General features: G+C 32.9%; 1 protein-coding gene across 3 annotated transcripts in view; it reads left to right on the top strand.

Moving 5' to 3' along the window:
- CDH7 (cadherin 7) overlaps positions 1-26,590 on the top strand; it is a 132,041-nt gene that overhangs the window by 73,103 nt on the left and 32,348 nt on the right. For all 3 annotated transcript variants that reach the window (XM_074383282.1, XM_039463772.2, XM_074383281.1), the window contains exons 6-7: positions 32-219; positions 19,991-20,244. In XM_074383282.1, coding sequence (XP_074239383.1) covers positions 32-219; positions 19,991-20,244 — 442 coding nt within the window. The remainder of the gene's footprint in view (positions 1-31; positions 220-19,990; positions 20,245-26,590) is intronic.

Genomic DNA, 26,590 nt, shown 5'->3' with positions numbered 1-26,590 from the left:
ATGTGTTCATTTCTTGTTTTGAATTTCACAGGGTCTTACCAATATAATGTCCCGGAATCATTGCCTGTAGCCTCAGTTGTTGCCAGAATTAAAGCTGCCGATGCAGACATTGGAGCTAATGCTGAAATGGAGTACAAAATTGTGGATGGTGATGGACTGGGCATTTTTAAGATCTCTGTTGACAAAGAGACACAGGAAGGAATCATTACTATACAGAAGGTAATGTTTTCTTTCTTTATCCTTTATCACAGATACTGAGAAGTCCTATCTGTTTTATGGGAGAATGTACTAGACAAACCGAATGGCCATATGGGACCATTACTGTTTTAAATTTAGTAAGATAAGCTATGCATTTATTTTTAGGTTTCAGAATCTTAGGGAACCCTGAGTTACATTTGTAATAACACTCATAAATTCTATCCTTTAAGAAACTCACAACCATTATCTACAACACTATAAAAATAAAGCACACTGGCAAATGTGCTGTTTTAAAGACCTGTTTGGAGAGATGAATATGTTTCTGCCTTGACTATTCCACTAATGAAACCCTAAAATCAACCAAAAGCCTGTGTATGCAAACAATGGACACTATTATTTTCTCCATAAATGGAAATAATATAATTTGAAGTAGAAACCAAAATGTTGAAGACTTTCTATAATACCAATTATTGCCTTTTAAAAAACTAATTGGAAGACTTGAATATTTCATACAAGAAGAGCATGAAAAGTTGTAAAACCTGTCATAATTTCTATGGAGAGAGTTCAAAAGAGGTTGAAAGTCAGTATAGCTGAAACTAAAGATTATTTTCCATAATGTATTTAAATTAGCTCTGAACATGGTTATGGGTGAAAATAAACTACTCTCTTTTCAATATAGAGATATGATTTTGACAAACATTTAATCAAAAATAATGACTCAAAGCTATTATTTCAGAATGTAGTCTTATCAGCTATTTGAAACATTCAAAATATATTAACATCTTGACCCCTAAGATATGAAATTTTTTGTCAGTATGAAAATCTGATGTATAACTTTGTAATTAATGCTTTCAATAATTAGCACATATCAATAAAAAAGTTGTATTTTAGTTGTTTAGGAAAACATATGTTTGATTTCGGGCCAATGAGAAAAAACATTTCTGCAGTTATTTCCACTGGAAAGCTGCTGTTTTAGCTCAGCTGATGACAGTCTGTGTACAAAAGGTTTAATGACTAGGATAGGCCAACTGTTGGTAAAATGTTTTGTTGTCTAAAATAAAATAATTTAGTAAGGTACACTGATGCTCAAAGATATCAAAGAGTCATCTGAAATCTATCTGTTCACATTCAAGAAATTTTAATGCAAACTGAAACTATTTTTATTCAATAAATATCTGTATTTTATATATTATAATGAAGATAGCATGATTTTTGAAAATTCCAAATTTGATACAACATACTTAATTTACTGAAGGAAATATAAAACTCTTAGTCCCTAATTTCTAGAAAGTTTGGAAAATTGTTAGGAAAGAAAACATACAAAACCCAGATTAAATATTATGTCATTTAAAAGCATAAAACCCATGAAAAAATTGTAAGTTGAAATTTGATTCTAACTTACAATAATATAAAACCACAAAAATAATTGTTATTATTCTTATAGGTAACAGTTAATATCTGTCAGGATTTTTTTTGAGCAATTTAAAGGCTTTATTTTATTTTCTCAACAATCTCATGAAATGACTATTAGGACACTGAAAATATAGAAACATAAAATATTGAACAATGAAATAGATGGTAAATAATTTGTGATACTGTCATATCAATGATGGAAATTTTGGCCATCATTGAAGTAATGTTGTGATGTTGTTTTTGCAAATGAATATGGAAAATTTTTATTTAAAAATTATTAAAAGTTAATATCCAAACTTTTACAAAGTCTTTCACATTTTATGAAAGTTATGTTTATACAGAATAAAAGATTACAAGAAAAATGTTAAAATATTGATAGTATCATTTCTAGACTGATTTTTCAATAATATTCACTAATTATTGTTATAATTAAAATGTTGTTAAATATATACAAGAGTTATTCAAAGGCCAAATTGATATGTCTCATTAAAATCACTTTATAGTCTACTTTGACTATTATTAGAGATGAATATTCTTTTACAAATGCAGAAATAAGTCACAGATGTTATTCAATGGGCTCAAATTTTGTGTATTGCTGAAATTCTCTTAGGTATTAAAAAACATAATCCTCTATTTAATAAATTAAGATTAAAAACCATTTCAAATTTTTAAGCATTCAGATTAATAGAATTTTTGGTTTTGATATTACAGATTCCTTACTTTTGCCCATCAATCTGAATGATGCTTTGCACCTAATGAAAGTCAATAATTGGTTATTATTAAATATTTATTCATCAGCCACTATATGAGAAGTTAGCTAAATATTTTAACAATTTCTTTCACTAAATCTGAGATCAAAACACCATTATTTTTAGTTGAGATTGTTAGCAACTAAAAATAAATTTTATTTTCTTAAATGGCTTCTAATACATAAATTCTTATCTAATTATCTGTTTTCTTTGATAACATCAAAGTTTATTTAGGAATAATTAAGCATACACACAATGTCCAGAAGAATCTTAAGATACAAGAGTGTTGAAAAATTTAATAATATTACTTCTGTGCCATAAATAGTCAATATAAATTTTAATATTTAACAAAACAATTCTTGTTCATCCTGTATTACTATGGAGAACCAAAATGACTAGCTATCAAAGGTCAAAAAAATTACATTTAGTTTAAATCCAGAGATTTTAAATACAACACTAGACAGTTCAGATGTTGAATGCCAGCACGATTTCCTATGTCATTTTGAGCCGAAACACACTATTTGTAAGAACAATAATTTAGACTAAGAAGTTAGTCATGGTTTATTACTTTTAAAGGGCGTTGCACAAACTTGCTTTCAGTTTTCTGACTTACAAAAGAGATCTGATTTTTAAGTTTTATCTTAACGTGGAAAATATATATACCATATTGAGGCAGAACCATTCAATTCTAAAACTAAAATAATGTATAGCAGCAAATGCCAGGAACCTAACCAGTATGGTCTGCAATTTTTATGTTCATTAATTCATCATGATAGGATGCATGTGTGTTGAGACAAGATATCTGAAACTTTGCTGTTTGAAATAGATAAAATTTGTATAAAAATAACTGGTGCTATTATGCAGTACAGAGAATATCAACATGGAAATAAATGAAAACAAAATCTCAGTTTTCTCCATGCTAAAAATCTTTAGGCTTAGCAAGCATTACTTCTTACTTTCTTCCTACTCCTTTTCTTCCTCATGTGGTTCTGAGTAGATACTAGATAGTGGGGAAATTAACTCGTATACATGAGCTTAATTTTTATTTCCAAAGCTCCTGCCATCTCCAAACTAATTTTTAAAAATATTGCAGTTTTTCATTATCTGTTAATATGTTCCAGTGTCCAAAGAATCCTACTTTCTCATCTGTATTGGAATAAACAAATGTAAATAAATAATTCCTGTAAGAGTTGACTAAAAATAGTGGGAATGATACCTTTGCGTTTTATGGCAGTTTAAGCTTACTAGTTATAAAGATTTTGTTTTTACTTGCAAAAATTGTTCATAGTGTTATACAGTCGATTCTTAAACAACATAGGTTTTAACTGAGTGAGTCCATTTATAGATGGAATTTTTCCATAAATATATTACATTTGGGAAATTTGTGACAATTTGAGAATATTGACCAATGACTTATGTAGCCTAGAGATCTTGAAAAATTTGACAAAAAGTAGTTATGTAATGAGTCCCTAAAATATATGAAGATAATGTCTATTTATGTGTTAATAGACTAATTGTGTTATCAGTTATCCTACTCAACAGTAGGATATTAATAGTTAAAGTTTTGAGCCATCCACAGTTATACAAACATTTCTGGCTGTGTCGGGGCTGGTTCTCCTAACTCCTACGTTTTTCAGGGGTCAATTGTATATTCATCTAGTTTTTAGATGAAAAATTACCATTAATTCATGACTTTCTCATTCTCAGCAATTATTTCATTAATTCATTGAAATACGTAATTCACAGTTTATGTGTAGCTTCTATGCTTCTCACCCTGTACTCGGTTCCAGAATAATCCAGGGTTTGTCTTGTTATCCTCAAACATTGCTCATATTCTGACTCTTTCTATGAACTGCAAAGAACTATTGGATGCTGAGAATTGAGATCCCTTAAACTTGCTTTCAGTTTTCTAATGTGCAAAATAGATCTGATTTTTAAGTTTTATCTTAATATGGAGAATACCACTCTGAGATAGAACCATTAGAAAATAATAATGCATAACAACAGAAGGCATGAACCTCAGCAGTATGAACTGTAAAATTTTTATGATCATTAACTCACAATAATAGGATACATGTGTATTAAGACGAGATATCTGAAACTTTGCTGTTTGAAAGGGCTAAAATTAAAAAAAAAAAACCTACGGTGCTTCAGACTCATATTTGCAGGTACATATTTTACTATTCCTCAGTTCCACTCAACAATCTAGAATAGTCACTAAACTACTTGTGATTCCTGAAAAGCAATGCAGTTTTTTCCAGTTCTTCAAACCTCCTGCCTGTTGACTACCCTGTGCTCTGCTTTCTACCCTGTACCATAACTCAGCTTTTGAGTCTAAAAAATCACTCATATTTTGTCTTCAAACTAAATAGTAAACAGAAGCAGCACAGGCCCTGTACCAACAAGATGTGTGTGTGTGTGTGTGTGTGTGTGTGTGTGTGTGTGTGTGTGTGTATTTTTTTTTTTGTATTTTTTTTTCAAGGAAGGGTGTATGTGTGTGTGTGTGTGTGTGTCCCTTCAGTCATGGGAACTAGTCTAATCACGGAATGTAGATGTCCCAGTTTCAAAAATACTGTGATTTTTTTCATAGACTTAGCTGTGGCCACAAGGATTGAATAAATATCCAAGGCTTTGTAGAAGTGTCCAAGAGAACTCAGACCCCATCTGTCAGCCAACTGGTCAGTCCTACCAGGGCTTTCAAGGATTTGGACATACCCTGGGGAAGAAATTGAATAGTGGATGCATAAAACTGTTTTTCTCGGGTACAGGTGGTGACCTCTGTGTGGCTTTCCCTTGTCTACCCGAGGAAAACAGTTGATCTCACTGATGAGATAACCTGTTAAATGCAGAAAGAAGAACTGGGGCAATTTCAATGGAGAATAATGAAGAAGGGAATGTGGGAACAAGATGAGGAAATGTAAATGAGAGGGCTCCTAATGCTCCTTCACAAAAACCGCTATTGATAAATAAGAACATATGTGTACGGTCCTTTGCAAATAGAATGGATTACAAGGAATACATATTGTAAGGCATTTTAGGTGCAGTAAAAAAATGAGTAGAAAATTAAAATATCTGCTTATTTCTCTTGAACATTTATTCGTGAAAGTGTCTGTGATAACTTTAATTCATTTCAAGCCTTTCACTTCTTTTCAAAGGACTGTATTATAATAAATATCAGTATTTATTTAAAATGTTATTACTTTCCTGATTACAAATACATTCTCTCCCTTTCTCCCTCCCTCCCTTCCTCCCTCCCTCTCCTCCTCCTCCCTCTCTTTCTTTTCTTTCTCTTTCTCTCCCTCTTTCTTTTTTCTTTTTCTCTTTCTCTTTTTTCCTCTATTTTCTTTCTTCCTTTCTCTCTTTCTTTGTCATTTTCTTCTTCTTTCTTAGACTTGAAATCATTTTAAGTTTCTTTTTTTCTTTTCTTTTCTTTTTTTTTTTTTTTTTTTTCTCTCTTTCTGCCATGATAACTCTTGGCTGGTTCCTCCGCTTTGATATTATCCTACGCTTAGTGATCATTGCTTCACTCCTAAGTTATTTGAATGTCCACCATCCCCAGCTCCCAGCCTTCTTCTAGCTTCTCCATTTTTAAATACATCTTTTTAAACAATCGCTGTTTAAAAATCAAAAACATGTATTTTTATTATTCCAACCAGTCTTAAAAGAATCTACCATAACGCTAAGAGAATAAGATAGAATAATACCAACAATTGAAAGAAAGCAGTGAAATAATTATTATAGAATGATATTATATACTTAGAATTTCTAAAATAATTTATTAAATTTTATCAAATTGAGAACTTTCATGAATGAGAGCTATGAAACAAGTTAAAAATTAATACTTTCACTATATGTACTTCATGAGAACATTGGTGTGAGTTTCTGAGCTTCATCTAACCATGGAAGAGCACCCTATGAGGACCTGTGTAAGGAATACCCAGCACTCTCATTCACAACTCTAAATCTTCCATCTTAAAAGAAAGTGGTCTGCTGGCCTAACAAAGGCAGCCTTACCCCCAAATCAAAGTGTCTTTCCATCATGAGGCGAACAATATCTATACTCAATTTCGGAAGAGAATCTTTGCTTACCATTTTGTAACTAGAGTTTATTTGGATTTGTTTTCCCAAAATCAAGGAAGTCTTGTTCTTAAGATTTTCTCAGTCTGAACTAACAGTTTACTGTTCGTGGCCCTAACAGGACAGGATTTTTATTTTCAATTCTACTTGCCAAGATTTCAATAAACATGGAGACTACATTATATCCTAGGTGAAACTTTTCCAGGGACCTTTCACAGCAAGGGGAGTCTGCAAAACAATATATGAGTCGCCTAATTTCAGTATTCTTCGTGTACCAGCAAGTAGTGGCATTACCTGTGAAATTTAGAATGGATTTTTGAATCTGAGTCAGAAGAATAAAACCCAGAAATTATGAAAAAAATTAAATAAATTTGGCCTCCATGCATTATTCTAGAATATTTTTAAAATTTTACTGAGATAAACAATAGAATGTTATGGGCAGTCCACTGGAATGAACAGTTTTTTGTTTGGTTTTCCAGTCTGTTTTACACATAAGAAAACATTTATAACCAGACATTGCTTGGATGTTGACAAGATTTTTGTTAAAACCATAAATGAATTTGTTCTGATGGTTCTGAATGTCTAAATATTATTTCACATTTGGACAATGAAGTTTCAATGTCCATCTGGATAGAGTAATTTCTATTGGAATTAGATTATTTTTTACCTGAGGACCAGGCTTGATAATCATCTGAATTTATTTTATCTTTACTCTATACTACAATAAAACTTTGGTCCATATCCTTTTCATAAACCTTGTACTATTATATGCATAATGAGATTCATTACAGTTTGTGAAAATTATCATTGTATTTTGCAACATTTTAATGTGCTATACTTGGCATAGAATAATTTTAGGAGTAAGAAAAGAAAAGAAGGAAAACAGTACTTTTTAAAAGATATGTTTGAAAAAGAACAAATAGAGAATAGTAACAAATTACCTTTGATTATTCTGTTACTGTTCCAATATCTTATACAGAAAAAGCTTATTAATATGACCAAATGTGCAGAATCCACAAGGTGAAAGATTGCTATAAATAATGACATAGAGCTTTATTATGATGTATCACTTTTAGACTTTAAGAATAAACGTGATTATATAGTTTAATTGTAAAAATGATGATGAAATTTTTATATTAAACAGTTAAAGCAATGCAAATGCTATTTCTTGACCATTTGTGAATGCTTCTGTGATCATCTTTATAATCAGTTAAATAGTACATCAAAATTTACAAAGTGTAAACATAAAGATTATCACACTTGAGTGAAAACTATTTTCATTTCATCTAGAATTATTTCTTCTTATGATTTGCTATCATAACTTATAATTAGGTACTTTAGTTTTTTTTAAAATTTATTTAATATATGGCAGTCTTTCCTCTAATGTACCTCAGTTTTCAATATAAGTCCTCAGTTTGGATTAAATATGGAATTTTTCTTCTATAAAATGCATTATTATAGTTATTGTATGGTTAAAAAAATGAGCATTTTCAAAATTAATTTTCTGTGAAAAATAACTGTGCATCTAGTATCTGACATGTGAATGATTTCTTAGGTGGCTCGCATTGTCACACTATTAAGACATTCAAGTTTTTAAAGGCTAATTTTGCCCTGCTAGCTTCATAATATGCTCATATCTACACCCTATGAAAGGCTGAATTAAGTCAAAATAATAGAGCATTATGTGGAGGCATTAATAATGCTGCCTGCATGTAATTCATTGTGATAGAGTTAGCACCGTGTCCTTCCAGCCTTCAACTCAGCTGCACCAATTTGGACTTTCTGGGGTTTACTATCTTGTATTGAAATGTGTCTTTTACCTATTACTTGTAATGTTGAAGGCCAATTACTACAATCGAGTATGTATTTCATTTTGTATTTCATAAATGTTGTGTGTGTGTGGTGAGGGAAAATCAAACCAAGGATAATTCCAATTTATTTTTCTTCCTCTCATAAATTTTCTACTTTCAAACATTTTATTCAATTAATCCTGCTTCCAAGGAAGCGTATTTCTAAAAATTGAGCAAAAATATTGCTCTCATTTGATCATGAAAAGGCATACATTATGGATTATTATGGTTATAAAGGCCAAGATAATTTAGTGAACTTCTAAACTTCAGATTATATTTTCCACTTAATTTAATCATTGCTATTATGTATGTAAGTATATACTTACATTGCTTTAATCATTAAGTGTTTGTGCATATAGGCTTATTATTTGCTTATTAAGGTGTAAATTTACCTGTGTTTAAGTAGTCAAGAGTAGAGATGTACATAGAGTTTTATAAAAAAAAATCAGAAATCAACATTGTTTGAAGAAAATGATACTAATTTACACGTCAACATGTTTGACTTATCAAAAGGCAGTGACTTTGTTCACTTAGGATTATTTCAGCTTCGTTGATTTTGTTCACTTAGGAGTATTTCAGCTTTTGTTTGATTTTTTTTTAAATTTTGATAGTTGCTATAGCAATATTCTCAGAATATGTGTATATCAAAAATGGTTTCCAGTGAGTCCATCACAAAATTTATTTTGCTGTGCACAAGTCACAGATCATGTAAAATTGTCCCCTTTTTTTTTTTTTTTTTTTTTGTTCCCATGGCATGTTGATTCCTAGGTCAATTTCAATGTGTAGGATTCCAAGAAAGTAATATTTAAGAAATAGACAGGGGAGAATTTAATGATTGTATGAGGGAGGTTAAAAGGAGAATTTAAAGACAAAGCCAGTGTTTCTAATTTGTGTAAGCAGCTGAATACTTGTGTTGGTCTTTGAGAATGGGGTGGAGATACTTAGGATGGCTTGGAACATTATGTTTGATGCACTGTCATAGCCAGGTAACTATATCTAAAACATCATGAATATAGGTCTGTAATTCAAGGAAAAGGTCAAGAATGCAATCTTAGGTTTAGGAGTTATATGCACACATATGGCAATCAAAATTAAGGAAACTATTGATAATATCCATAAATGAAATGACGAAAAGAAAGCTTTAGACATTTCTTGGTGAAACTGAAAAATTAAGTTAGCATGGCAAAGAAAGACTCAGAGAAGGCAAACTATTTTATTCCTCCAGAATTAAGGTATTTTAAGAGGGGTTAAAAATAACTTATCAAAAAGTCTAATAAATAAAATTTTATATTTAGATGAATAGAAGGAATTGCATATATTATCAATAGAAGAGAGAATTCACGGAGCCTGACATCTATGGTAGACAGTAATGATGGGACATAACAGATAAGACAAATGGAATAGTCAAGGAACAAGAGCTCTTGCTGAGTTCAAAGAAATTCACATGTCGAGATCTGACTTCTCCCCCACTGTTAAATTTGGCCATTTCGAGTTTATTTTGGTTCATTTTATCTGGATATGCTGCCATCACCTGACAAAAGCTGGTGAACAACTCTCATTCTCTTTCTGTCCATGGTTGCATCAACTACCGTATTGCTTATTCAATCATCCCCAAGCCTGGCGCTTTAATTTCCTTAGCTCATGGTTATGTGGTCAGTAATTTGTCTGGGCTCAGTAGGGTATTCTTAGGCTGGTCTTAAGTGGGCTCACACGTGTATCAGCTACTGGTCAGCTTGGTAACTCTACCTCTATGGAAGTGGTTGTCTGTCTGCAGGGAAAACAAGAACCCTGGACCTGTGCCTCCCATCATCCTGTGACTAACCTGGGCTTGTTCCAAGAATGGTAAGAACAGAGGTTGTATGGTCTTTTGAAACTGTTTGACAGAGTTGACATGTCATCACTTCTGCCCCATTATATTGACCCAAGCAAGATACAGGACAACCTAGATTCAGGTAGTGAAGGGGAAAACGTCACTGAGAAGAAAGAAGCAATAAAGTATTGTGGACACAGAGAAAGTAGAAAAAATACATTGAGTTTCAGCTCTGCTCCAGAGAGACTAACCTTCAGGTTATACATCATGAAATGGCAAAGGCAACACTGAATCTCAGGTCTGCCTACTTCTATCATCATCCTTGCTCCTTTATTAGCCTATCTCACAAAGTCATTTTATTGATCAAGATCAGTTAAGATTTGCCGCTGTTTGATGAAGGTTTCCAGGGAAACATATGCCAAGTTGTCTCCAGGTCATAATGTGGATTCTGCTTCCCAGACGGTGTATGGACCCCTCTAGAAGTCATTGGGCAGAGCTGGAGTGCATGCTGGAAAATATTGACCTCAGCGTCATCAGGGAATTGGCCTGAGCTATAGGGTGAACAGGGTTTTAGATGTTGGGCAGAAGTACAGTCATTTCCAAGGCTTGTTTTCTACTTTATGCTTATAAAATCAAAACAGACTACCTAAGTTCACAGTAGGAGGCTGTGGTAGACACAATAGTGCCTCCTCCTCACAAAGATATCCACAGAATATGCGAATGTTTTACCTTATGTGGTAAAATGAATTTTGGAAACGTGATTAAGTTAAGGAGCTTAATGGGAACATTATCCTGGATCACATAATTGGGTGCAGTATAATCGTAAGGCTTTTTAAAGAGGAAAGCAGGATGAGTCAGTGTTATAAAAAAGAAATACAGTAACGGAGCCCAAGCTTGGAGGGATGCACTTTGAAGATGGAGGAGCCAAGAATACACCAGCTTCTGGACACTGGAACAACTCTCCCTTGAATCCTCCAGAAAGAATGAAGCTCTGCTAACACCTTGATTTCAGACCTCTGTCCTCCCAAACTGTAAAGCAATACATTTGTTGTTTAAGCCACTAAGGTTTTGGTAATTTGTTACTGTAGCAGTAGGAAATTAATTAATGCAAAAGTCAAAATGGAACATTTCTGTGGGGGCGAAAGCTGATCTAGACAGGAGAACAGAAGAGAGAGAGGAAGACACTCATTAGCTAACTATGAATAAGTATCTGGATACAGAGCCAGAAACTCTGTGCTCAGTTTAAAGTAATACGTGATGGCTACGGTTACTTTGATGATAACATTCCTCAGTGTGTCTCTTTCTTTGAATTCAGCAACTTTGCTAATTTTACCCATTAACTGTTCATCAGTTCTACTGGATTTATACAAATAAATGTGTCTCACCACTCTAATATAGGCAGCTTGCATTCTACCTCAGGTTTACAAGGTTTATCCTGCTTTTTTCTTTTGTCATCATACTGTCATTCCCTGCTGTTCTTTTTGTTTTAGATTATCTGCATCATGCTTCCAATTTATTCTGATTTTTAGACATAAATTTGTGGGAACACAGATGCTACAACCACACTACCAAGTTATTACCTCTGTGATTGTGAGCAAGAAATGCAAATGCTTCTTGATGCCATTGCCAGACCTGTCTAAAAGATCTGTCAAAATCTAGATTATAAGTTGAGAGAATTAATAAGCAGTTAATGAGTTAATGTTGTAAAACTCCTGGAACAATAACCTGCCCCTAGTAAGGAGTATAAAAATATGTATTGTTAGTGAGAATTGTGTTTAGCAGTATAGGGTACTATCTCTTTGCAATAAGTTCAACTGAGAATTTGAAATGTGTTATGCATTTTATTGGTGGTCATAGATACATAAAATATTGTGACAAGATGGAGACAGCAGGTTAGGGGAGCCACTTGCATTTTTCTTACTGTGTTATGAATAATCAGGGCTCATTATACATAAAGCATTAAGTACTTAGGGAAATCAGAGGAAACTTGTGTTACTAGAAGATGAAAATAGTAACTCCTAATATTTATATCATTATTTCATTTCTGTTAATATATTTGTATAATTTATGGTTTTAGGCTCAAATCATTTCTGCAATTATTCAGTATATTTTTGTTTCAATCTACCTTTGGAGCACAGACACTTTTTATCTATGGTAATAATCTATTTGCAAAGTACAGATATTTGTTTATGTACTATCCTAATATCTGTGTTCAAGTATAATTAAAATCATTATAATAATGACTGTCATAAAAGTATGAAATGGACATGGAGACATCCAGCAATCTCTTTCGCTTATTCTAAATTTGCTTACACTTACTTTACTGTTTTCAGGTTTTTGGGCCTTAGGTATTTTTTCTTTGTAAATCTCTAAATCTGTATTTTATTCAAAAACTTATTATGTATTGTAGATTTATAAGATTAACAAAGTTTAGATCCAAGTCTAGTACAGTTAGAAAGATAAGAAAGTGTCAGCCCCCTACAGAGAATACACTAGACTGGCAAGACCTCCAGAACTCTTCTCCCCAATAACCCATAGACCTCTGTGAATGAATCAATAGGGTGCACCTAGATAGAATATAGTATTTATTGTTTATATATTAATCTTTCTCTCATCTTCTCTCCTATAAAATACAACTTCTTGCTAAAATCTGGCAGTTTCAAGAGTCTCAAAAATTTCAAAATAGAACCCTCATCTACCTACTCAAATCACTTGCTGCAAAAAGCAAAAATTGCACAGGACAGTTAAACAGGTAAGGAAGACTTTACTCAAGGCTGTTGCAACAGGAGAGAGAAACCAGACTCATTTCAAAGTCAACTTGGCTAAAGCAAAGGGCTGCAGAGTTTTTATGAGCTAGGATGGAGGATGGGAACCATATAGGCCATTTGTGTTTGATGATTGGCTTTAATCAATAGGAAAGTAAATGTTCTCATACAATCAGGACAGGGTATAGTTTTACAACTTGGAACAAGACTCCTACTGAAGTTAGGCTCTTACCCTTCTACAGAAACTGGGAGGTATTGATTCTGTCTTCCTTGATGATAAAATTTCAAGGGCCTTGGGGCCCCTGAGGAAGACTTTCCTTGGTAATAAATATGTCAAGAGGATTTTTAAAAGATTTACATATTAAAAGGGCAGAGAAAATATTTACAATGACAAGTTTTCTAAAGAGAAGTCAGGGACATAAAATTTGGAAGAAACCTGTCTAAATTTACTCAAGCTAGAAGAAACATAAGACCTGGGGAAAATAAGGGAAATAAGAAAATAGAAACCACAGAATGCAGTTATTCATGATAAAGTGGATATGTTTTGCTTTGAAAAGTTCTTGGGAAATCATTGTAATGAAATGTACAGAATTATTCCTGCTTTTGTACCTCATCCAAAGTTGTAGATCGGATTTAAGGTTCTGGATAGTATATTTATTTACAGTAAATTGGTTTTTTTGTTTGTTTGTTTTCTTTTTTTTTTTTTTTTGATGGATTCTTGTTTTTGTTGTTGTTGTTGTTTGTTTGTTTGTTTTCTTTTTGATTTGTTTTTGAGATGGAGCGTCACCCAGGCTAGAGTGCAGTGGCATGATCTTGGCTCACTGCAACCTCTGCCTCATGGCTTCAAGCAATTTTTCTGCCTCAGCCTCCAGAACAGCTGGGATTACAGGCATATGACACCATGACTGGCTAATTTTTGTATTTTTAGTCAGAGGGGGTTTCACCAGGAGGGCCAGTGTGGTCTTGAACTCCTGACCTTGGAATCTGCCCTCCTCAGCCTCACAAAGTGTTGTGATTACAGATATGAGCCACTGCACGTGACCTAGAGTAAAATTATTGTAAGGGAAACGTTATAACTGAGGGTTGTTTTTCCATAGGCATGGTCTCATTTAAGCCCGTTTTCTTAGGAAAAAAAAAATTTATATTTGTTGGTTCAAGAAGTGGGGAAAAGCTTTAGATACTGAAAGCTACAAAATATACTTTCATCCGAAAAATAGCTGCAATCTCCAGAGAAAGAAATACTCCTAATGATGACAATCATAGAACTTTGGAACAAAACCAACGTTAAACATAAGACATTAGGTATATAGACACATACATACATGTACACTGTCCAGCCCTGAGAGTCATTCTACCATTAAAGAAAACGGAATGGAAAATTTTAGAAGGATTCAACTTGGATCAATTCCTGAAACATTAACAACATCACTGGCTAAAGGTATAAGATCTGTAAGGAGGTCATTGAGATTAACAAGTATATATTTGGCCATAGACCAGAAGTAAAGCTATATTAATGAAGAAAAATGCAGTGCAATGATTTTATTAAATGAATTTAATATTAACTTGTTTTACTGTTGAAAGAGCTGAAAAAAAAAAAAAGGCAAGGAAAACTTTGAGACTCCATTATTTGTGATGGTCATGTTTTTTAATCCAACAATAAATGTTATCAACTGAATTTGCCAAAGACAATAACCTGGGTGCCGGAGCAGAACAGAGATGAGGAACACATATTCTTTATTTTCAATTTGCTTATAATCTAGCAGGAAATAGTGCTTCTAATAGCAGTATAACAGTAACTGCAGCAAATATTTATACAGTGAATATTTTGTGTCGGTCACTGTTCTAGGTACTATTTATTTCAAAATAATTTACAAAAACCTCATGAAGTTGATGAAGTCAGCAAGGGCTTATACATGGTAACATCATACAGTATGATGGACATACATGACCATGAGTTCACATAGTATCTGTGCCCCTTAAACATAGACTTTTTGGACTTTCACTAGAACTCTTTGCTATATAGTTTTCATGTGTATTAATAATATTGTGTTAGTCTGTTTGGTATACTATAACAAAAATATCATACGCCGGGTGTTTAAACAGCAAACATTTTTTCTCACAGCTCTGGAGGCTGAGAAGTCGAAAATCAAGATTTGGTGTCTGACAAGGGCCCTCTTCCTGGTTCATACACAGCCATATCCTGTGTCCTCATGTGGCAGCAGGAGTGAGGCAGGTTTCTGAAGTCTCACTTATAAGGACACTAATTACCATTCCTGAGGAAACCACACTCAAAATCTAATTACATCCCACAGGTCCTACCTCCTAATAGCATCACCTTGGGGGTCAGGATTTGAACGTAAGAATTTTGGTGGTGGGGTGCAGGGGGGTGGACACAAATATGAAATGCGAAACAAACACTAATCTTACATATTTTAAAATGCATGTTATAAATGTATGTGTAAAACTCTTTGTAGTTAGCTCTCAATATAAAGAAGTTTCCTTATTATGCAGGTGAGAGGATTATGGAAAAGCTTATAAAGAAGGCGATAGTCTCTAAAAGATTTCATTGAGAGGAATGACCAAGTTATGTAAGAAATAAATAAAAATTTTGAAACATCTAAGAAGGAGCAGGAGGTGATATATATCTACACACACACACACACACACACACACACAGATATATATATATATATATATATTTATATATATATATATATATTTATACACTAAAAGAGAGATGGTGTGATATATATATATATATATATATATATATATATATATATATATATATAATTTATACACTAAAAGAGAGATGGTGTGTGGGATGTTGATCATGGAAGGCCTTCAATGTTAGCCTTACCATTTTGGGCTTCTTAGATCAGAGATTGGCAAACAACGGCCTGCCTGTTTTAGCCCAGCCCATGAGCTAAAGATGGTTTTATATTTTTAAATGATTGGAAAAAACTCAAAATAAGAAGAATGTGTTATGATACATGAAAGCTATATAGAATTTGAAATCTGAGTTACCTATCAAAAAATTATTATTTGTAAACAATCGTATTCATTCATTTTCATGTGGCAGAGAATGTATGCCCTGCAAAGACTGATATTCACTGATATTTATACTTTACAAAATTGTTTGCAGACTCTTGCCTTGCACAGAATTCTTTTTAATCCTAATTTAATTTTCCTTGACAATATACTTTTGTAGTTTGGAAACTAATACACCAAAAAAGCTGCTTCTTTATTTCAACGCCTCTTACACAGATATCACGTGATATATAAAAAAGTAATGTACTAAGATTCCAAGAATGACTATGAATTCACTAGCCTCTGTCTGTTTGTTTCATATTTGATTCTAGGTTCCTATTAATCTTACTTTGTCCTTGATGTGTGGTCAATAATGTGAACAATGTTTTGGTTAAATTTCCTATTATGTAATTATCCACTTATTTGTATGATATGGTTTGGCTGTGTCCCCACCCATATCTCATCTTGGCTTGTAACTCCCATGATTCCCATGTGTTCTGGGAAGGAACCAGTGGGAGATAATTGAATCATGGGGATGGTTTTCCCCCATCCTGCTCATGTGGTAGTGAATAAGTCTCATGAGAGCTGATGGTGTTATAAAGGGGAGTTTCCCTGCACAAGCTCTTCTTTTGTCTGCCACCAAGTGAGATGTGCCTTTCACCTTCTGCCATAGTTGTGATACCTCCCAGCCACATGGAACTTTGAGTCCATTAAACCTCTATCTTTTGTAAATTGCCCAAGCTCAGGTATGGTATTTCTTTATAAGCAGTGAGAAAGTGAACTAATACAATATACTTTCAAATATTGAGATAATTTATTTAGAAATTGCTTTTATTATTTTATATTTCCTTCTTTGGTGTCTTTTCTCAATTGTTATTTTTTGAGTATAATATTAATAGATAAATCTAATAGTTATGGACTGTATTACTTATGTAGAGATTAAGGAGAAATCAAATAGAAATTAAAATTTTACTGCAAAAACATCTTCAAATGCTTAACAGTCTTAGTCATGACACTTCTCTTTGAAAACTAAATCTCAGCATATTCTGATATGTTCTGAAAATAATTCTGTGAAGCAATTCCTTTTGTCTGTAATCTTGATTCATAGACTTTCATATGAATTCTTTTATTGCTTTATTTTCATAATAGCTTTTAGGCAACCAATCATCATGCATAATACACTGTTTCTTCATGACTTTTTAGCATCCAGATGTCTATACCTCATGTTGCTGCCTTTTAGACACATTAAAAAAAAAACAACTTGCTATAAAAATTGCATTCATTTCTGCAGTAAATTTTAAATTATTCTTTCGTAAGGGAGACAAACTTTTACTTGAATACAGAAATACTTGGTATGCCTTTTGCTAATGTGAAAACCTGAATGGATAACTTAAAGGTTGTGTTTTTGCATTGATTTGAAAGGAGCTGGCAAATGGGATTTCTAAGCATAATTTTTTACATATAGACACATCATATTTGGACATAAAGTTTCTCATCATAAGTAATTTTTGTAAAGAATATAAGAACAAACAGAGATTATTATCCAAACTATTTATGAGTACATTTTGGCATCTCAGTAAATGCTTTTAGGTAAATGAGAATGCTGCTTAGAAGTTTCCCCAAAATAAAGGTTGGAATTTATATATAGGCTCAAGAAAATTTTAGTGACTAGGTCAGGTTTCTTAAGAGAAGATTTGCATCAGAATCACCTAATAAGCCTTCTAAAAATATATATGCCTGTGCCTCCTTCTGCACCTGCTGAATCAAAATCCCTTGGAAGGGGCCACACGTATTTTAGAAGGGTCTCTGGTAGGTTCTGATTCTCACCGTTGTTTGACTACCACTGGACAAGACAAACTCTGAGATTAAAAAAAAAAAAAAAAAAAAGAATTAGCCTCATAAAAATATTACTGAGTTTGTTGCTACAATGTTGTTATGGCAGTATTTTCCATGTGCCCCAACATTTTTATATAAAACCTCATATAAGAATTAAAACAATTTTGTTCTCGAGCAATTCTATAAAGTGTTTTTGTGCCCAAGAAAAAATGATATACCTAACTGTATTTCTTCCCTTATCTCTCACTTCTTTGACCTGCAGGATTCTTCTTCTTTTTTTTTTTTTTTTTTTTTTTTTTTTGAGACGGAGTTTTGCTTGTTATCCAGGCTGGAGTGCAATGGCGCGATCTTGGCTCACTGCAACCTCTGCCTCCTGGGTTCAAGCAATTATCCTGCCTCAGCCTCCCAAGTAGCTATGACTACAGTTGTGAGCCACCATGCCCAACTAATTTTTGTATTTTTAGTAGAGACGGGGTTTCACCATGTTGGCCAGGATGGGCTGGATCTCTTGACCTTGTGATCCACCCGCCTTGGCCTCCCAAAGTGCTGGGATTACAAGGATTCTTTTAGTCAGATGTATAGTTCAATTTTCAGCCTCTTGTACACAGAATATCTGTGTTGTAATTTTTGTTGTTGTGTTAATTCAAGAAGTGGAGGCTCAAGAATTTATTGAGACTTCCCTGTGTATCAAAAGCATTTTAGGTACTGAGAATAATAGTGATGAACAGAATTGTCTGGGCTTAAAAATCTAGTGGCTGAGACAGATGTTAAATAAGCATTTTTGTAAGTAAGTACTTTCTGGTCCAGATATTGAAAGCCTATTTTGTGTATTGATTTATATATATATATATTTTTTTTTTCTTCTTTTTCTTAGTCAGAGATAAGCCATGGGATCTCTTTATATAATATTTATGTGCAAACATATATATACATATGTAATGTGTATACGTATATTTTTATATGTAATGTATATACATATATATGTGTTATATTGTATGTAGCACAGTCTATATGCACTATACACAGTTTGGAATATATGATATACAGTACAGCATGTGTGTATATAGCCTATTTTACATTTATATAACTATATTGTTTCATTTATTTTAGTTGTCACATCATTTGAGGGATAAATTGGAATAGAAGCATGCCTGCATAAGTACACACGCATATGCCCAAACATATAGTGAATGGATTTGAATTACAATTCTCAGTATTACACATTAGCTCACATTTCATAATGCTTTATTTTTAAATACTGACAACTAAGTAAAGTATGTATTATATTTTGCAGTATTTCTGCAAAGTTCTTTACTATTTTTAAATCTTTTTGCTTTACATCATTAAATGTAAAAAGGATTTGAGGACAGTTTTGCAATGGAGAGATTGAAATTGAAAGTCATAAAAAGCTGTTAGATTCTCTATCCATTGAAGAAAAAGAAGCATGTTATTGTCACAAACAACTTCTGCATGTTACGTATTTTATTTTTGTTTTTCAAAGATGATGCTTTACTAGTACAACTAGTTTAATTTTCTTTACAACCTTTTTTAGCTCCAATGAGGTTTGAGTTGGTCACTAATTTTTAGGAAAATTGTAGCCCGTAACTCCTTTTGGAAAACTAGAGACAACTTATAGATTCTAAGATATAACTGTTAACCTTCTAAAATAAAGAGAGATCTAGTCTATTTTGATGGGGGAATAGTGAAGGTAAACGTGACAGGTGCTTCATAGAGAAGAATTGTCCATGTTTGCAGACTGAACAACCTCAGGATGGCACACTTGACCCTGCAGCCCCTTTTTGAGTACCCTGAAAATTCAGAATCCTAATGCAGTCCCCCAAATCACTGACCTTTTAAATGAGAAATTCAATGGAAAGTAATGTTTTTCTTCATTTTTAAAGTGCACCGTGGGTAGTACAGTTAAATTACACGGTTGAAGAATGTTACATTCAAAGTCCCTGTTGGAAAAAAAAATTAAATTTGACCAGTCTTTTTTTCAAATAGTGTTCCAAAGACCTGAATCTGTCTGTTCATGTGGCATATAACAGAAGAGTGGATGAAGTGATTCAAAAGCACTAACCATTGTTTGTGAGCGAGGAAAGCAGCAAGAATTTCGATTGGCATTGTTATTTATTATTTTCGAATGTTGATGGTGAATTTACATGGCAGAGTCCTTCCTATGCTTATTGACATTTACAAATGAAAAGGCTCTGCTTTGCTATTTAGCTGGTAATTAAATTTTCCTAGTGACTTTCTTTACAGGAGCTGGATTTTGAAGCCAAAACAAGTTACACGCTACGGATAGAAGCTGCAAATAAAGATGCCGACCCTCGATTTCTAAGCTTGGGTCCATTCAGTGACACGACAACCGTGAAGATAATTGTGGAAGATGTGGATGAGCCCCCGGTGTTCTCTTCACCTTTGTACCCTATGGAGGTGTCAGAAGCTACGCAGGTTGGAAATATCATTGGCACTGTAGCAGCTCATGACCCAGATTCTTCCAATAGCCCTGTGAGGTAAAAATTAATTGCTCTCCTTTTCTGTGGTTTTTATAAAAATGTATCCTTATTTACAACTCTTGTTTATGTTATGGTGCATCTTTGTTCATAACAAATAAAAATCCATTATATGTAATATATATTACAAGTCCGAATTTGAACAATCAACCACAGCATACTCTCTCCCTCTCTCTCTCTCTCTCTCTCTCTCTCTCTCTCTCTCTCTCGGGTTTTAACAGCAGAGGTGAAACAAAATTACAGTCATACATTTCACCAAACTCAAAAATGTCATCTGATTATCAAGGCCATTATAATTTTGTCATATTTTTAGACATCCATTATTATCCACAAGCCATAGCTGATGTTCCTATTCTACCAATTATCCTGAATCTCTTTCAAAGCAAACCATGTTCAAAAATGAAGTGATACATGTTTTAGTTGTAGGATAAATGTGTCTATTAGAAAAATAATTGTACCAGCAATTCAAATTAGGGACTAATTTGTAAAATTGTTGTTTTAATATCGGTCTACTTGAATAGTATGTGTTTGTTCAGTTTAATATTTCTACTTAAAAATTTAAAAAAAATTATCTATATATAAAGACTATTAAAAATATCCTTGCAGTAGTCTTGTATCTAGGCTAGACACTATTATAGCCAAATAATATATTTTAAACTGACACAATGGTGATATGTAAGCATTTCAAAATATGTCAACATTACATTTTGCACTTTTTAGCTATAATTTATAATCTGAGATCTATGTGATTTTGTGTATATGCATGTGTTTTTGTGTTTGTGTGAGACTTATTTTTTTAAGTTAGCATTACAAATAGAATGTCATATTATATTTCTTATTTGGGTTTGTAAGTAAAATACTTCACTTTTCAAGTCTGATTTTGATTACAAAGACTATTAAGTAAAACAAAATGAAAAAACAATGATTGTTTTATATTGAGATATGTTTAATTATAAGCTATCCAAAGACTTTTAGATTTAAATAATATTCAACAATGGTAATAACTTTTAAGCTAAGTCTGCATGTTGGCTATAAATTGTCATGAAGAGTATCTATAATTTAACAACATTTCTTGGTTAAAAATAGCTCATAATGTGGTTTCTTTCTAAAGTAATAAAGTGATTCTGTGCATGTATACACACACATATATTTTTAAAGTAGTATATATATATATTATAAATATATATAATATATATATTATATATATATTATATATATATATATACTTAGATAATTAGTACCCTCCTTTTTTTTTTTTTTGCCTGATATTAATAGAACCTAGTAAAGGATTGGTATAGAATAATTGTTATTTAAAAAATAAAATTGTACATATTATATCTTTATACAGCAAATGCAGAATGTATTGATGACTGTACTGTTATTGATGTGGTGGTGATAGACAATTTCTAATAATATAATCTGTGCACAAGAGTATTTATGAATCACAAATGTAGCAGACAGAATAAGCCTTCTATTCTTTTCTGTAACTGCCCTGCCTTTATTGTCGAAAAAAACTTCCTGACTACAGTTCAGCCCCACATACCAAGTCATATTAATTTGGGCTAACATGAGTTTGAGTTTTTTTATAGCATTCCATCTCTTAATGAAACTTTTAAGTCTCTTGTCCTCACGAACAATCAACCACAGCATAAATATTGGCATAGATTAGCTATTTAGGACAGTTTGGTTTTTGCTTGAATCATTTAATTTAATGGAGAGAAAGAGAGACATACTTTCTAAATTTAGAGATATGGGGAAAGACAGAAAAATGGTAAGATGGAGCCAGGTGTGGTGACAAATGCCTGTAGTTTTAGCTACTTGGAAGGCTGAAACAGGCAGATCACTTGAGACCAGGAGTTGTAGACGGCAGTGAACTACAATTGCACTTCTAAATAACCATGGCATTTTAGCCTGGACAGAATAGTGAGATCCCTGTCTCTAAAATAAATAAGTGAATAAGTAAAATGAAAGGATTTAAGGATATTTTCATTGATTGCATTGATACTTTTATCCTGTTCATATTTTTGTATTACCCACTCCCTTGTCATTCTGTTGAAGAATTTCATAGAAAATATTTCACTTTGTATAATATTTTCTTTGAAAAAATGTCAATATTATTACATAATAATTTGAGGAAGAAGAAGGAAGAGTAGGCCCAAGCAGGTAGTGACTTGAGAAAGAGTGAGTAGTGACTAGAGAGAGAGATGAAGTGAGCTCTAGGTTTGTTCTCTGAAGCACAGAGGTCAAAGGCTGAACTTTTGGTTTTGGAAGTAAAGATCTCTGTGGTCTTTACCAGTGAAAGAGTACCTAGCCAACACCATATATATATGTGTGTATATATATATATATATATATATATATATATGTGTGTGTGTGTGTGGGTGTGGGTGTGTGTATATATATATATATATATATATATACACACACACACACACACATATACATATATTAATTATATTTTACCCTCACTTTCATTTCCTTAAAAGTAATGAAGGTGACTTGAAAGTTCAGGTTAGTATTATCTTACATTTTTATCTCATAAGTAGAGAAATAGACATTCTTTGTCCCCAGTGAATTAAAATTTTATTTTGTATATATGAATATTCCTTATTATTTTGTAGAATTAATTTCTTGACTCACATTTAATGCTTACTTACTTGAAAGGTTTTTATTTTTTTACAATATATTTGTAAGGTCAGCACAATTATTTATAGCTTTTTTCCTGCATTTGTCTCTCACATACTTCTCTTCCTTTATCCATTTACGATACCACTTAAGAGGCCAGTCTCCTTATTTTATAATTTCTGAGTATGCATTCTCTCTCATGCATTCTCTGGAAGATGATTCCCTTCCCAGCACTGATGTTTTTGGAATGGCCTAGGAGATGTCACCTTGCTTCCTATGTTTTTGTATTAACCAGTAAAAAGGAAAAGTAACTCTGTTGCTTTATCCCAGGCTTTTCTGATGATTAAGAGACAGAAAGTAAATGAAGCTTTTAAACTGTGAATTATGACTTAAATATTACCACTTATTATCATTATACATTGCTATTATTATAGATTATTGTGTTTTCATGCCATTTTTATTGTGAGATTAATGAAGTCAGGAAAAGAGACATAGGATTTTATATACAACCATACTGGCGATCTATATTGCAGGTTATCTTGTACTCACACATATTCCAATAGATATAAAATATTGCTTAGCTTTCTGTTAAATATAAACATGTATTTGCATTAGGTACTCAAATAACTATCAAAATATAAATGCTGTCTCATAATATATGTTTAACATAATAAAACACGTTAATGAATGCATAAATAGCACAGTCTTCTGAGGTACTAGGAAAAGTGAATCTCCAGATTGAGATGGGACATGAGAATTCTTAACAATGTGAGCTTTGTGCTTTTATGCCTTTAGAAATACTGTAGTTCTTTGAGCAATGGAAAAGCATTATTTGTTTTGTTGTAATTGTTTAAAATTAAACCAGTAGGATTTGACTTGTAAAACAGCATGGCCAATGGGAATTAGTTTTAAATTTATTGACATTCTTTGTTGTAGAATACTGAGATCTAGCATATGCCATTTATGTTCATAATATTTTCTGATATATGAGGCAGTAAATTAGAATTCTAGAAAAATATATATTTATCTACCCCCAGTAAGGCAAAGTTGATACTGTTTTTCTACATGATGCCTGCCTTGCACAACATTTTAAAATTTCTACCTATGTTACTAAAGTGTCAACCAAAGATTATGTAAAACTTTTCTCTATGAATCTGCCTTTTCCTTAAAAGAAGACTGGGCAGCTATTTAAACCTGGTCATTTTGACATTTACAAGTGTAGTTGTCATAGATGGAAAAGTTAAACCCGAAGCCCAGTAATTGTCCAGAACATAACACGATTGTGAATGTTAGGTCTTTTTTATACTTCACCCAACATCCAGATATCTTACGTAGACCACCATTTCATGTACACTGTACTGTCCTTCTGTGGTGGGGCGGGAGTGTGTGGAAATAAAACCATATGTAAGCTAAAATTGCAGTCAAAATCGAAGGTGGAAGTTAGTTGATACTTGAGATATTACTTAGAGGAGAAAAAAAATTGTTTTGTTTTGTTTTGTTTTAAGAAAAAATGGGTAATTGAGGGCAAGCACGTTTCTAGCTTATTACTTGATAAGTAGCTGTTTATCATAACATGTAAATTTTGGCCCTAAGTACTCAATATCAGGCTTCATCTATTGAACTTGGAAGGACAGATTGTGGTCTGCTGATTCTGGTCATGTTTCTGAATGATAGAAACTTCTGTGTTTCTCATCCAAGATGGTAAAAGCTGTAAGAACAGCCTAGAGTCTAGAGGATTTGACTCATTTCACACATCAGCATTGGCAGACTGATCAATGACTGAACGGACATTCATTAAAAACCTGTGTTATGCAAGGCACTGGGGGAAATACTAATGAGAAAAGAAAGATAAATAAACATTTCCTCTGACCTCAAGGAACTTACAATCTGGATGAAGTAATAAGATCTCATAAAAGTTAAACAATATTGGGAAAAATATGCCAGCACTGTATTTTGGCAAATTGTGAGATGAATAGTAAGCACTCCAAGTTCACTGGCTGTGAGATTTCATTTGAAGGAGTGTCAGTGTAAGTAGGGCTTCAAGGGATGGCAGGATTTGGACAAGCCAATAAAACATCATGCAAAGTACATTTATGTTTTATTTAGTTATATCCTAAAAGCCTAGTACTAAATTATAAAATCAGAAAATTCATTTCTGTGGGCATCACAGTAAGCCCAAAGTCCCTGGCTAAAAATGGCCAATGGCTTGAAACATGATATTATTACAAATAAGATCAGATATGAGGACAGGAAGCTAAAAAGTAATAGGCATCACTTTAAGCATTTCTAATAATTTTAATATAGAAATATGTTTATACTTATGTTAAAGGATAATTGGATAATATTTACCCGTGGGCTTTTTCAGCATTTCTATTATTGTATATCCTCACATAAAAAGCAATAAAATTGCATCAGAAATTACTTTATGTAATGTGATGAGTGTGAACATATTTGGGGTGTTTGAATAATTCAGTGTATATTTTTGTGTAGCTTGTATGCATGCATGTATGTGCACATACGAAATCTAAATTATTTGTGAATATCTGTTTTATTCTAAGAAAATTGGCAAACCAGTAACATAACATACAGAAAAATGATACTAGCAGTAAAACTGATTGAAAAGTAGCAGATATTAATTCTATGAGAAGACTATAAGCTGTACTCTATTTCAAAATGCTGCCTATTTTAGCATAATGACCACTAAAATTGAAAACAGAAATTATATGTCCATGTATGGTGAAAACATAACGTGTTTTTGTTAGAATATCCAGAGATAATTTTCATAGGGTTAAATTTTGTAGGAAATGCCTAATTTATTTGAACCTTTTTTTTTTTTTTTTTTTGAGATGGACTTTCACTCTTATTGCCCAGGCTAGAGTGCAGTGGTGCAATCTTGGCTCTCGGCTCACTGCAACCCCTGCCTCCCGGGTTCAAGTGATTCTCCTGCCTTAGCCTCCTGAGTAGCTGGGATTACAGGCATCTGCCACCATTCCTGGGTAATCTTCTGTATTTTTAGTATAGACAGGGGTCTCACCATGTTGGCCAGGCTGATCTCAAACTCCTGATCTCAGGTGATCTACCCGCCTCAGCCTCCTAAAGTGCTGGGATTACAGGTATGAGCCATGGCGCTGGACCACTTTTTATGTTTTATTATATTGCTCTGGAATAAGAGAGCTCTGCTGTCAGCAAAGAACCTTCTTATCTTTTTGGAAGACTTGGTAAAATAAATTGACTGAAAATACTTTTGTTTTGATTTGTTTCTTACAGTATTTTTCACATCTAAAATACTTATTGAGGGCCAGGCACCGTGGCTCACATCTGTAATCCCAACATTTTGGGAGGCCAATGGGTGGATCATTTGGGGCCAGGAGTTCGAGACCAGCCTGGCCCACATGATGAAGCCCCATCTTTACCAAAAATACAAAAATTAGCCAGGTGTGGTGGTGCGTGCCTGTAATACCAGCTAGTCAGGAGGCTGAGGCAGAAGAGTCTCTTGAATCCAGAAGCTGGAGGTTGCAGTGAGCTGAGATCATGCCAGCCTGAGTGACAGAGTGAGACCCTGCCACAAAAAAAAGTAATATAATATATTATATATTAATACATTAAAGTAAATACTCATTGAAAAATCACATTCATAAAGGAATAAAAAAATTCAGTCTTCCTGGTGTAAATCATAGAGTCATTCATGGGGTTAATTGTAGAGAATTATTAATGGGGTTAA

This window comes from Saimiri boliviensis, chromosome 13, assembly GCF_048565385.1.
Source record: "Saimiri boliviensis isolate mSaiBol1 chromosome 13, mSaiBol1.pri, whole genome shotgun sequence".
NCBI classification, from domain to species: Eukaryota; Metazoa; Chordata; class Mammalia; order Primates; family Cebidae; genus Saimiri; species Saimiri boliviensis.
Note: the sequence above shows the minus strand (reverse complement) of the source record. Positions and strands in the feature narration are given on the sequence as shown.